This window comes from Antedon mediterranea, chromosome 10 (assembly GCF_964355755.1).
Source record: "Antedon mediterranea chromosome 10, ecAntMedi1.1, whole genome shotgun sequence".
Classification (NCBI taxonomy): Eukaryota; Metazoa; Echinodermata; class Crinoidea; order Comatulida; family Antedonidae; genus Antedon; species Antedon mediterranea.
The window spans coordinates 2415598-2429695 of NC_092679.1; the positions used below are offsets into that span (position 1 = coordinate 2415598).

Below are 14098 nucleotides of genomic sequence, written 5' to 3' on the forward strand. Positions count from 1 at the left end.
CGTTTAAGCCTTGGGTCTTATATTATACAGTGGCTGCTAAATTGTCACTCTTCATTTGAAACCAAAATATTACCCATAACCACAATTACTACCCATAACCACGTAACCTTTTCAAAGCCCGCTGGGATACAATCATTACTGTTTACATAATGGCAATTAAGTAGATGAATGTGTACTTTGTTTTTAACAAGAATTGCAAAAGTGAGTTGTCATAACTGCGGGGTATACATTTCGAATGTTTTTGTCTCTTCGGACGACTGATGGCAGCCGATTAAGGAAAGAGCACCTCGAGACATTACAAAAAGCGCGGGAACAAAATTATCGCCTCACTTCGTTTACGCCAATTTACAATTTTATCAAATTCGACAACTATAGATGGGATAATATGTCAGATTTTCGGTACTGTTTTTCTTCCGTAAAAATGACAATGATTCATGACTTGCTGAACCTTAACATTTTAATCGTGGTGGTTATAGGGAGAAAGGCTATACCTAAACGTAAATATACGTAAGATAATAATGCTATGGTATTGTATAGCCGATTATCTACTGTAGCGATTTTTAAAAACCCCTGTACTATATAATTTGTATAGTATCATAGGAAAATTCATTTGACGACTGTACCATAGGCCTAGCCTTGCCCCAAGTCTGTATTTATTGACTTTTTTTATGTTAGTCCACCAGTCGACGTTTCGAGTTTTGTCTGAAAATACAAGCTCAAATAGTATACGTATGAAACGCAATATGCGCCAAAGTATTATATTTTTACTAATATTAAGTCAAAACTCCATCTGGAACCCAGACTACGAAACGCCTAACTAAATTGTACTTAACATACAGGCGTTGAGTAAAACCCATCTTCACGCCATCAATACATAACTGACGTGCGTACACTACCGATATATTGCCAGCAATACGGTATCAGATTTGTATTCCTTTTATTTATTTTTTTTTTCTCTCTCTCTCTCTCTTGTGGTTTACCACCACTTAATTAATTCTTAGATATTTTCTTACATGATAATAAAATCCCGTAAATTCTCTACTTTTTTCGTAATTTTTTGTTTTCTCATTGTCTTACTTTTTTAGACTTTAGTTGGTGCGATAATGTGATATTATGTTACTAATGACGTCATTTGCTATGTGTTCTTAATGTGTAAGGCTACATCGGATATTGCCAATCAATATATTCATCAAGTAATATCTAGCTTTAGTTTAGTTCTATACCCATCCCTTTAATTGATCCGTGCAACTTCAATAGATCATATACTTTGTGATAATTAGTAATCAATCAATTTATAATCAACTTACTGAATCTTCAAACGCGTTGATGACGTCATACGGTAGACATGACAACAGGTCAATGATAAACCACGATTTCAAATAGTTCATACGAATAATCTTTGGATCGGAAACAACCTCACCACCAGGGCCGACAAAAGTTGTATGAAAGTTTAATATAACATCTATGAAAAACACTATATCGACAATACCATCTATGACTAACACGACGTATTCCCCCGTGGACTTGGACTGAAAGGCGACATTTAAAGGCACTGCAACGGCGGTGTAAAACGTTAGAACTAGTATTATCCAGTCCCATATAGTTTTGAATGTACAGTAGTGTAAAATGATGTGTGGCGGTGTTTTAGGCGCTTCCAGTCTGTATTGTGGTAAAATATCGGCGTCCATATTCATCATCTTGAATATAGGAAAGAAAATGAAATTATATGAATTAATATAAATAATAAATTGAAATAAAAATGATTATCATCCTCATCAGAATCATAAAAATCGTCATCACATTCACCACGAATTATTATCAAAATCAAACTCATCAACATAATTATTAACATAAATATTAACAACATCATACTCATACATCATCATTATCATCATCTTTATCATTTTCATCATCGGCGTCGTCATCATCATCATCAACATCATCATCATCATCATTATCACCATCATTATCATTATCACCATCATTATTATCAACATCGTATCATCATCAATATCATCATCATCATCATCATCATCATCATATTGATCATCATTTTCATTATCCTCATCATCCTCATCAATCGTCGTCGTCATCATCATTATCATCAACAACAACATCATCGCCATTATCGTTATCATCATTCATCATCATTAATTGATGCAATTTTATTTTTTAATGTACATAACCTAAATTACGACAATAAATGTTTTTGTCAATTCCAAAACTCGTTTAAAATTCAAATTGTTACTATATATAATTGATGTAATTAAACATATTTTACATTAACCTATCTACAGAACGCCCTCTGGCCACTAGTATTCATTTATGCAAACGGGACTTCGATTTGTTTGATTATTGCCTCAATATTTTAGCGTATACGATCCTCGTATCAACTTACATTTTGAATTGAAGAACGGAAATAATATAACTACAATTTCTCATTTTTATTTTTCATAAAATTGAAAACAAATACGAAAGATTTTGTGAATTCAAAAGTATCACTTTTTTAACGCCACAGATTTAATTTCAATATATCAATTGAAATTAAATCGTATAATAAGTATTCATACACCGGCACCTACGTCATAGTCACGTCATCACTATTACCAACAAAACAACCACTACCATTACAACAAACTGTTACCGGGTTTACTACAGCATGCGATTGTACCACAATGGAACACTTTGCACCAAACCGAACCTATCACCGATTAACAGCCACTGACACTGCGTGTCATCTTCGACAACCACTGGCCACAAGCAATTGACAACCAATATACCACAACGCAACCATTTTATACCACAACCACTGGGTATCATTCACACTATCACCATGCAAATACTACCATAATATACTACACTATCAAACTTTATGTGACAAAAACATGTGATGTATCCATATATATAAACATGATGATGTCATATCACTACCATATTTGTGCACATCACCACCTTTTTTGTGCACATCACACCTTTTTTTGTCAAACTAGTTTGATAGTGTGGACAGAGCTTAACGTATTGTAACATGTGCTATACGTACGTGTGATATCTGAGTGATTTGAGCCTTGTTTACCACATCAACCTTTGGCAAATGTTGTGATACTTGATTGAGAACAGATCGGCTTCGAGTTACACTTCTAGCTAACCGGGCAAACCGCCCCATTCCCGCTAAAAAAAAAGAAAAAAAAAATGTTTACGTCATAGATTTATATAATACCTGTTTTTTTTCTTATGTGCTGCAATAGGCGAAAATTCGAAATAAAAGCAAATTGAATTGAATATAGGCCTAGGCTCTCAAAAGACAATTATACATGATTTGTTCGTAGTTAAAATAAGTCTCGTAAATAAAGTTTATAATAAATATAAAAGAAAAAGATTATCCAAAAAATACTGAAATAAAAGTAAGCTATACCATACTTTGGAAGATATGCAAATTTGTGAAACTTTATTATGAATATTCAATAGGTAGTTTTTTTTTAAGATTTGCGCCCTCTATCAAAGCTAAAACTTTTTTGACAGTTCTCAGGCGACCAAAAATTCAATACGTTAAAGCGTCAATATTTGAGGTTTTTACTTATTAATGGTTAGCATTATATTAATATATCTAGCATTATGGAATCTTTCTTTCCTTTATGATGTTTCTTCGAAAGCTCTATCTACACTATCAACTATGTGACAAAACAAATGTGATGTGCCCATATATGGACACAATGACGTTATATCACTATACCATATTTGAGTACATCACACGTTTTTTTTTGTCAAACTAGTTTGATAGTGTGGACAGAGCTTAAGGCCGTTTGATGTCCTCACCAAGGCTTAGGGTTATTGTGAGTAATACAAACAATACATTCTTTATTGATGTTTTATAATGTAGTTTTTTAATACAGTAATAATATAATATAGATTTTTTAAACAATATATAGTGAGTTATCAATGTCATACAGCTCCATGCTATTGCAACACATATCTCATAGAAAAAAAAAGAATATATTATGGTGAACTATAAATACATCGTGTACCCTGTTACCTTTAAAAAGTAATTGCTTTGAATGTCAGACAGTTTTGAAATACATGATATCATCAGCAATATATGCATCATTATAAACTAATTACCATAGCAACGAATTTAATGATTTTGATATTTTCGATTAATTTTGTTTGTTCATTGCGATAAAAAACGATCGCTCTGAATATAGTCTGCGATTAAACATCTTTATTTGCGCAGTAACAACAAAAATGTAAAAACGATAACGTAATATCTTTAATACAATATCTAAAAGATAAAATATCGATTTACTTATAACAATTTAATAGCAATTGCTTTTTAATATACACGCGCAGAACAACGCTACTACCGGTATTTGACAATTTGGTGCATATATTACCTGCGCAATTAAGGTCAAATGTCAAGGTAGGTCACACATTGGTTTGTAGAGGTCGTTTTATTACGTCATATTTCTCTTTTTTGATTAATAATTTTTTTCACAATATGTTTTTTCCATTCTTTAAAATATTATACAGTATAGAACCCCTATCAAGGGACACTTTTGGACCAGACAAGGTGTCCCCTTCTGAGGGGTGTCCCCTGAACATTTGCCGGACGCAAACAATATTACCCCTCGTTCATTTCACGGTGAATTATCGCCTTAATAGGTATTTCCAGTGAATATCGTTGTCCCAAAAGACATTTATGCTTCGGTGATGACTTTACATAATAGGCCTATGTATTATTAGAATGATTTTGTGACTGTGTAATTTGGTAGTAGTCACTCTCATACCGTAGGCCTACATTTAAAAGTAACACATCCAAATGCCAACTTCAAGTCAATGGCTACCAGATGTCTCTGTGAGACGGTTATTTGAACCAGTACCAGTACCAGTATAGAAATCTACCGATTTGGTACTTTACCGTGTTCTTTATTGATATGTTATATTTTGTCTTTAATTATGTCTTCCTCGGTAAAGAATCATAATTTCGAGTGAAGATGAAATATATTATTACAGTTATAATTTAGAGGAGGCGCGACCTAAAAAGAACTTATGCGGCTTTGGGGAGGACAGTTTTGTCACCACCTGTTTAAACAGAATCGTGTTACTTAATGGCTATTAAAGTAACGTCTTCTCCGAAAGACGGTGCGACATCGACTCTAGTGAGCCGATGAAGAACACCAATCTAGTCTCACCAAACAGTTGTTTTTCAGTATAATTATATAACCAATTGTGGACAATATTTAGTGATAATTTTACGGGATTTGTACGCGCATGTTTTTTTCGATTTGCGACGATCAGGACCATGACACCATGTTTATTGTGTGTGGGTTTAGTTTGGCATTTTTCGAAAAGATGTCGCTCGCCATCTTCGGACCCAATTTCGTCGATTTCAGGACCAGTTGACACCCATGCAGACATGCGTTCTTCAACTTTGGGTGGGGACACAGTAAAAATCGTCGTCGTGAAATAATCGAAATTGGTTTTAGTAGACGAACATTCGGAAATAACGTAGGCCTAATGTATAATTTACATAAGTCAGGTGGTCCCTATTAATCGTCCCTATTAATTAATTCGTCCCTATTAATGTAATCTCACAGCACCGCTATATTGATGAGATATGATAATATTATCATTATTAAAGATATATTGTCCCCATGAAAAACATTTTGTTGTTGTTGAGTATGGCATTTTATTGTCACATAATAGTTATTCACTTTTTACCTAAAAAAACTGTAATTTAAAGCAAAAAAATAGTCAAATTGGCTGGCAATTTGTTGAATTTAACCGTTTATTTTTTGTCTTTTTTCGGGTTTTTTCCTATGGAAGTGATTAAATTTGTGAAAACTACACAATGGCCAATGGCAAAGTCTGATTTTATTTATCTTCATTTTTTATGTTTCTGGGGGACAATGCATCTTTAATATATTTATTAAAATATTGTTACCTCGAACACTATCATCTTCAATTGGCTGCTTCAACGCCGTTATATCCTTAAACGTGCATAGAATTAAAACAACTTGGTCATTCTCGTCCTTGATTGGAGAAATTTGGGTCATGACCCAAAGAGGCGTTCCTGAAATTAAGAGTGTACAATAGCTATATAATTTTTGGGTGAAAGAGAACAATATTCTGGCAATTTTCATAATGATAATAAAATATTTTGTTAAATAATACATTTTCTAAAAAATAGAAGCGAAACTTGAATTGTCTACACTATCAAACTTTATGTGACAACAAATTGTGATGTGGTCTTATAATATAGACATGATGATGTCATATTACTACCATATTTGGGCATATCACTACCATATTTGGGCACATCACACTTTTTTTGTCAAACTACAATATATAATACTTACTATTTTTCTGGTATAATAATATTTCTGATTGCATTGTTTCGAAGTTTTCCAAGCATTTTTCGATTTTCTTAATAGTTTCTTTGTCGGTAAGTTCTCCAAACATGAAGCTACAGGAGCAGTTTTGATGCAAGACATCTGCTCGATTGTAGCCCGAAATCTTACAAAACCCTTCATTTATGTACACTATTGGATAGTCCACCACTTGAATATTTCCAAGTACAAAGCTGCTGTCTGTAAAAAGAAGAAAAAGAGAACTTAGACCGTTTAGAAATAAATAAATAAAAACGTGAAAGTATATATTGGGTTTTTGTATATAGGGCCCATCATGAATGGCAGAACATAGGCCTGTTTTTCCACGACGTACGTTTACCAAAAACCACTACACCGGCAACTCGTCTTGTCAAGCCGATGAGGTAATTAGAATAAACAAATAGCAAGGACTATTACGAAAAGAAAACCTAAAGCTATGTCTACACTAACTATTTTGACCAAAAAAAATGTGTGATGTGCCAAATATGGTAGTGATATGACATCATCATGTCCATATATAAGCACATCACATTTTTTGGTCACATAAAGTTTGATAGTGTAGACAAGGCTTTAGATATATTAAAAACAATGTGATCTCTATATTTAAAATAGGGCTTAATAACACGGTAGTACAGAAGTAATTGAATTACACACGTTTCGTTTATAAAACATCCCAAGCGATAATAATAATAATGAGAGAAAATATTATATACCCTCAAATTTTATTTTTCAAATTCTCCATTCTATAAAACAATGTTTATTACCGAGTATCAATTGAATTCATTTTTTATCACCCCATAGGGATTAAATTTGAATTAATTTGACAACCTTCGGAATGATATGAACGCGCGATGTAGTATCACCTTCAAATAGGTGTGGATATGGCATAACACGGTCTAATTCCAGTTTGCAATCTATAGATAGTAACAATTCTCAAAGCGAGTTATTCCAATTAACAAATTCAAAACTACTACTATACAATAAAGGGCAATTTACACAGACGAGCGGTAACGGTAATAAAAATATAGAATCTATGTTTATTCCTTCTGACCATTTACACACAACGCGGAGCAGACAGGCGGTTTCCTCTCAGGATAGATACATATTCTATGTGGGACAAGCTACGCGGTTTCCCGCTTACCGTTACCGCTCGTCTGTGTAAATTGATTGACCTTTAACACTGCTTGTGTCGTTATAACCGGACGAAAACACGAAACGAGTCTAAAACTGCGTACAATTCTATTTCGGGTCGTCGTCATCGTACGACGACGACAAACAATTATAAATGCAGAATTTTTGCGTCGTCGTTATTAATAAACGACGGCAAAAAAAAAACACCGGACACAAGTTTCCTCCATGTCAAACGACAAAAAATGTCGGTGTTGGTTTGATGAACTTTCGCGCCTGACGTCATTTGCTCAGATATTAAAACCACGTGACATTGGATCATTAAAATGTAAGACATCACCTGCACACAATGTGTAACAATACTACTATAGATTAAACGTATGTGAAGAGGATTCATATTTTAGTTTTAAGGTTCACACAAAGTTAACAAAATTATTTTGACATATTTTGTATAAATATGCATTATTTATCATAATTATTTATATTTATTAGACCAAGAACTTATATCACAAAATTAAATACATTGAATTCCACTGGGTACTTTCGCATATTTTTGTTGGTAAGTTAATGGTTTCAAATATAAATGCCTGTTTCTTTAACTAGAAAACATGCTTATATTAGCCTATTTATGTTTTTAAAAAAACAGATATCAGTAATAAATAATAATTTACAACGTGAAAGACCATCACTCACAACAGCCGCGGCTCTAATAGGAATTGATACACTTGCTGGCAATATTGACCAGACATTTACAAATGGAACTCACGAAACATAATTATACAAACATTACGTAATGATTATTAATGACTGCGTTAATAACGTCTCCGATTAACCAACGGCTTTAAATCGCAAGATTTTATCGATCGAGCTTGAGAAGAAATCGAGGTGAGAATAAGAAATCTGATGACAAGGCCACGCGCACGTTCACCAACAGTATGGACGTATTTGCTTAGTTAAGTTAATTCTTTAGAAGGGACCGACAATTTTACGCGCGTGCCTCAATGTTAATGTTTTGTCTTTCATCATCAAGGCATGCGATCGAATTAATTTTTTAAAAGGGACCGACTATTCTACGCGCGCGTGAAATTCATGATGGATAATGGCATAGTTTATGTACGCGCGCGCCTTAATGTAGAGTTTTTGTCTTTTATCATCAAGCACATCATCACACCAAACTATGCTACGATAAAAGAAAAATAACGTCGATTTGTCATAGTCAAAGAGAATCTTAATTAAGAAGTACAGTATCAACACTTAATATGAACTGCCATTTGAATACGTGAGAAAAGATGACATGACCTCCGTTCACACTGTATAGTACAGGTACAGAATGAATAACACGAATCGATCTGGCTCGCAACATACGGAAGTGTCAGGATAATTACAGATCGTTCTGTATAATCCAAATCACGTGTGCCGTGTGAAAACGAACCTTGAGTCAGGGAAAAGAAATAGTTACATAATCATTCTTGTCATGGCTAATACAGTTGACAATACATCAGTGGAAACCACAACGAACAATACATTAACGCGTGCGTACACAAAATGATGAGTATACGCAATTGTGTCGAGTGTCTGTTGTTGTTACCAGGGCACGATACGCGTGCCATACAAAATAGAGATTACGACAACGATTAAAAATGAACGTTGGCAACCCTGTTAGTCTATGCATTTTGTTCTCCATTTTGCTAATCAGCGAAGCTTCCAAACACATGCTGACATAGCCCGTTATTTAAATAATAACATTGGTAATGAATAATGTTAAGAGTAATGTAAATTTGAGTGTTCTTTAGAAGTCTTCAGAATGACACTTAATCAAGGTGTAAGAAGCGAGAAGATTAAAATCAATTTATTGTAAACAATGACAGGCTAATTGGTAAATGTTCACTAAAACGTTCGCTTTCTAATTAGGCCTAGTGAATATATCAGACAGGCGTCTGTCCGGTCATTTAGGAGGCCTTGTTAGGATATTGAGTGGTTTAGTCTAGTAGGCAATCGTTCATTCCGAAAGAAAGAAACTACATTAAGAAGAATTTGATTTAACGTAGCCTAGAGTAAAATACACAAATCATAAATTATATTATATCCTCGAACAAGCGGAACGTTAACGCGCGCGTGCATAAGTACGGTACGATGTACCGTACTTATGCACGCGCGCGCGTTAATGTTTTTGGTGGAATAACGTGACGTCGATGATGTTGTAATTGTAGCCTGTAGTGTAGTCTTATGATGTACATTTTAGGAGGAATCATACAGTCTAACATTTGTTCATTTGTAAAAAAACAAATTGAAAGCAATAATGGCCGCCAGCGGTGTAGACTAAACCTAGGCTTATATCAGTATTCTTGCGTATAAATAATAATAATCGCGACGACGGCTGGATGGGACGATTTTCCGGCGTTTGTGTTTGACGTCGCGGTGTTCTCAATACGTGAAAACTGCTCATGCGCACGTAAGCGCTTCAGGTTAAATGTAACATACTGTTTGGATGTGCGCAGTTTGTAATACTGATTAATCAATCAATTTAAGCCTTCTGTGAATGTTTGCGTAAACTGCGTTGGAAGTAATACGCCATACATTATGTACGCGAATTGGTTAACTTCAAGACCCACAACCGGCGACAAGATTTAAAGTCTGCCTTAACAGCTTATGACGTCACATTCCAAGAACGAAGTCGATAATTCTTATATAAAGCAATAATCTTGTTGATAGCTGTAATACTTCTTAATGATAGTATAAAAGAACACTTTATCACCATTAAGTCGTCGTCGTCGTCCTAAGGTTAAGGTAACTAATTATCCAATGTTATAAAGTGACTTCGATGCATCGCGTTGCGCTTGGCATTGTAAACGTTCAAACGAGTGGTAATGGTAAGCGAAAACCGCGTAGCTTGTTCCACGTAGAATCTGTTTCTATCCTGAGCGGAAACCGCCCATCCGCTCCGCGCGGTGTGTGTAAATGTTCATAAGGAATAACATAGATTATATTACCGTTATCGCTCGTCTGTGTAAATTGGCCTTTACGCGTCACCTAACCACTGGTCGACTTTTCGAAGATCCAGGTTGAGGGGGGGGGGGGGTGGCGGGTTTAAGGATTGGGTACCTACATTTTGGAAATTATATTTCAAAGGTTAGGACACTATGTTACCTATTTCAAAATCCAGTCATGCGTATTGTATCGTACAATTTTTGAAATATTCCTAAATTCACTGCACCCAAACAACATGGTATATATTCTTTAATTATTACTATTGTTTCCAAATTATTACTGTTGTTTCCAAATTATTACTTTTGTTCCTAAATTTTGATCAATGTTGGTCAATATTATGACTGAATAATATTTTAATTCAATAATTTTATGGTACGCCATCCGAAATGAAATTATCTATGAAATGATTAATATTCGTAATCACGCTCACTGTGGTGTTTGTTTATGGTTGCTATGGAAAATAATAAAGGATGTGTGTTTTCATTCTTCTTCTTGGAAATTACACAATGTCAAAACAAAATTAAGATTAGCATAGTTAAAAACATAACGTGTAAGACAGCCTTTAGGATACGTTTTCGAATTCGTATTCCACTAATATGGCGTGTAAAAAGTGGCATTAATCACTGTTGTAATGCAAATATGTTTATAGACGATTTTTTTTTTATAAAGCTCTGTCTACACTATCAAACTTTATGTGTCAAAAAAATGTGATGTGCCCATATATACCATGATGATGTCCTATCAACACCATATTTAGGTAGTGTAGACAGAGCTTTAGACACTTGATTATCATACAGAAAGACTCGGGTTCAATTCCTGATAGAACTCAGCTGTACTAGTCCCCCTACCACATAATACCGAAGGATACAGTAGGACAATTAGGCCTAACTCCTATACTAACAGCTCAATCCCCTACAATGTATGGAACGCCGTGTACGCAACATTTCGATGACGTGAATTTAATGACGCAATATGTGAATGAAATGTTTTGAATGAAATGCTTTGAGTGAAATGGCGTTCCATAGTTCAAAGTCATTTTCAATCAAATTATAATTTTTTAATATAATTAAATATTAATTAATTAATTTAATTAAATTAGAATTAATAAAAAACTGTTTCTCATTTGGTTCTTAGAAAGTTTATTCAAAAAAAAAAAAAAAAAGACCAAATATAATCAATATCATAATGACAATATAAGTAAATTCTTAGTAATACGTTTTAGATGTTTATATTATTGTGTCTATTTGTGCATCTAGACGTTAAGAGTTCAAAATGTAGGTTTAATTGTTAAAGTTCATTTTATAAACATATGACATATATTAATAGAACTGATCGAATATTCATTAAAACACATGCAAATTTTATTATCTTTGAAATGTAGGCCTGAGTTGTGTGCAAAGCATTTCTAGAGTAAATAATGTAGGCCTAAGTGTTATAGTTCATCATAATGAACATTCGGCGTTATTGAGTACCTTATTCATTACAAACACATTAATATATGTTTTTGAATGTTAAGCATGCAACATTTATATTCATTATGAATGTAAGTTGTGTTATACGTGTTTACATTACATTTTCCATAGCAGTCACCAAGTTGTGGCTTTTAAAAGAAGCCAGCTTGGAGGCGTAGATTTTGAAGTGGAGACCACATTATAAGTCCAGAATTCAGTTAGTGCATTTACAGATATTAAACTTAAGTCCGTCCAATCTATACACCGAATTAATACGGCCTAAAATACTATACATTATTGTAGGTCATTGGCTGTAGTCTTCTTTTAGTCGTTTCTTCGGAAGCAAGGCTACTAAAGCTTGGTTTCCACTAGAACGTAACGCAAGGACGTAAACGCAACGCAGGCGTTTTAACCAATGACAAGCGAAGTTATAGACAGTTAGCAATCACAAGCGAATAAGCCATAAGCCTTGTCATTGGTTAAAACGCTTGCGTTGCGTTTGCGTCCTTGCGTTACGTTCTAGTGGGAACCAAGCTTAAATCGTGGTTCCCACTAGCGACGCAACGCAAGTGAATTGACCAATCACAACCGTTAATTCGGAATTCTGTTTATTCGGAATTCTGTTTAATATTCGGAACTCCGTTAATTCGAAACTCCATTAATTTGGAATTCCGTTTATTCGTTTACCGGAATTTACGTTAATTTAGAACTCCGTTAATTCTGAATTTCGGTAATTCGGAATTCCGGCATATGCTATAGTCATTTACCGAAATACTAGAATATCTAAATCTGAACATTCAAAAGGAAAAGATTGTATCGTTTATCAATCTCTTCAATTTAATGATTATTGAGAGAGTGATTCAAAATACATTGCTACGTATCAATAGTTTATAGTCAGCACATTGTAGCTTTGATAAACTGGCCAACATTTAAAACAATGAACATTAAGTGTATGGATCTTATTTTGTGAAGTTAGTGAAGTAAATTGCATCACACATAAAGCAGATTAATAGTTATCACAGTATGTGAACCGTGTCAATTTGCAATTTTAAAACGTGCTGGAATATTTTATTTCAATTATTGTTGAAAGTAATTACTTTCTCCAAGTTTAGTGATATGTTTATATATATTTAGTCTCGTATTTCAGGTGTGACATCATCATTTAATCAGGCATCCCATATTGGTATAGAGATTGGAAACCGTGGTCCCCCACCCCCGTCGTCTTAGGCCTACCCCTACCATCTTAGTCTTACCCTTCCCATCTAAGAAGACATACCCCTTCCATCTTAGGCCTACCCCTCCCATCTTAGGCCTACCCCTCCCATATTCCAAACCCTATAATAAAATGCCACATGATGAATTCTCCAAGACAATACGTTATGCCTATACATAATTATCAAACACCAAACAAACGAACAGAAACATTTTCCACAATATCGATATTAAATTGGTACGGTACTGTTTCTACCAAACTCGCGCGTACAAAAAATGGTACTCTTATTACAACATTTCAACGGGCGACAAACATAACAGATTATCTTTCATAATCTTGAAATCATTCCTATGTGTAAATGTAATTATCCGTGTTTTGTATGCATGCTTATATATTTATGAACCACCTAAAATGAGATGTTGATTGGGTTTGACCTTGTCAACTGTGTAGATAATTTTCTTATCGCTTTATAGACACATTATGTTGACATTGGTAATACTTAATTTGTAATAGGCATAAATAATTTTTCTATAATGAAATAGACCTAAGAAATATTGTTTCACAATTTCAATATTAGTTTTACTTATCTATCAAATTGTAGGCCTACTTTAAAACTATGTTATGCCTTATCTGATTGAGAGGGTGTAGTTCTTTTTAAATCATAACGATTAAATATGTTTTATCATTTAAATCGATTTTGTTTGCGCCTAAAGTTCTTACCTTTAAATTGTAGCGATATAATTCACTCTTATAGTTCACAGGTTTGTATTATCATTAATATTTCCCAACACTTTCTTACAAATCCGTCAGTTTTTATCCAAAAAATATGTATATAACATGTGTGAGGCTGGCCGTGTCCCTCGAAATAACCAACATTTGCAACCAGTATTCAGAATAAAACACAAATGACGGACATATTTTATGAGATTATGGTA

At 34.0% G+C, this 14098-nt stretch overlaps 1 protein-coding gene across 1 annotated transcript in view; it reads right to left on the reverse strand.

The window, feature by feature from the left end:
* The window catches only part of LOC140060028 (voltage-gated delayed rectifier potassium channel KCNH1-like), a 46778-nt gene that overhangs the window by 13724 nt on the left and 18956 nt on the right, over positions 1-14098 (reverse strand). The window contains exons 2-5 of the mRNA XM_072106064.1: positions 6354-6584; positions 5939-6067; positions 3041-3168; positions 1308-1697 (exon numbers count right to left, since the gene is read on the reverse strand). Coding sequence (XP_071962165.1) covers positions 1308-1697; positions 3041-3168; positions 5939-6067; positions 6354-6584 — 878 coding nt within the window. The remainder of the gene's footprint in view (positions 1-1307; positions 1698-3040; positions 3169-5938; positions 6068-6353; positions 6585-14098) is intronic.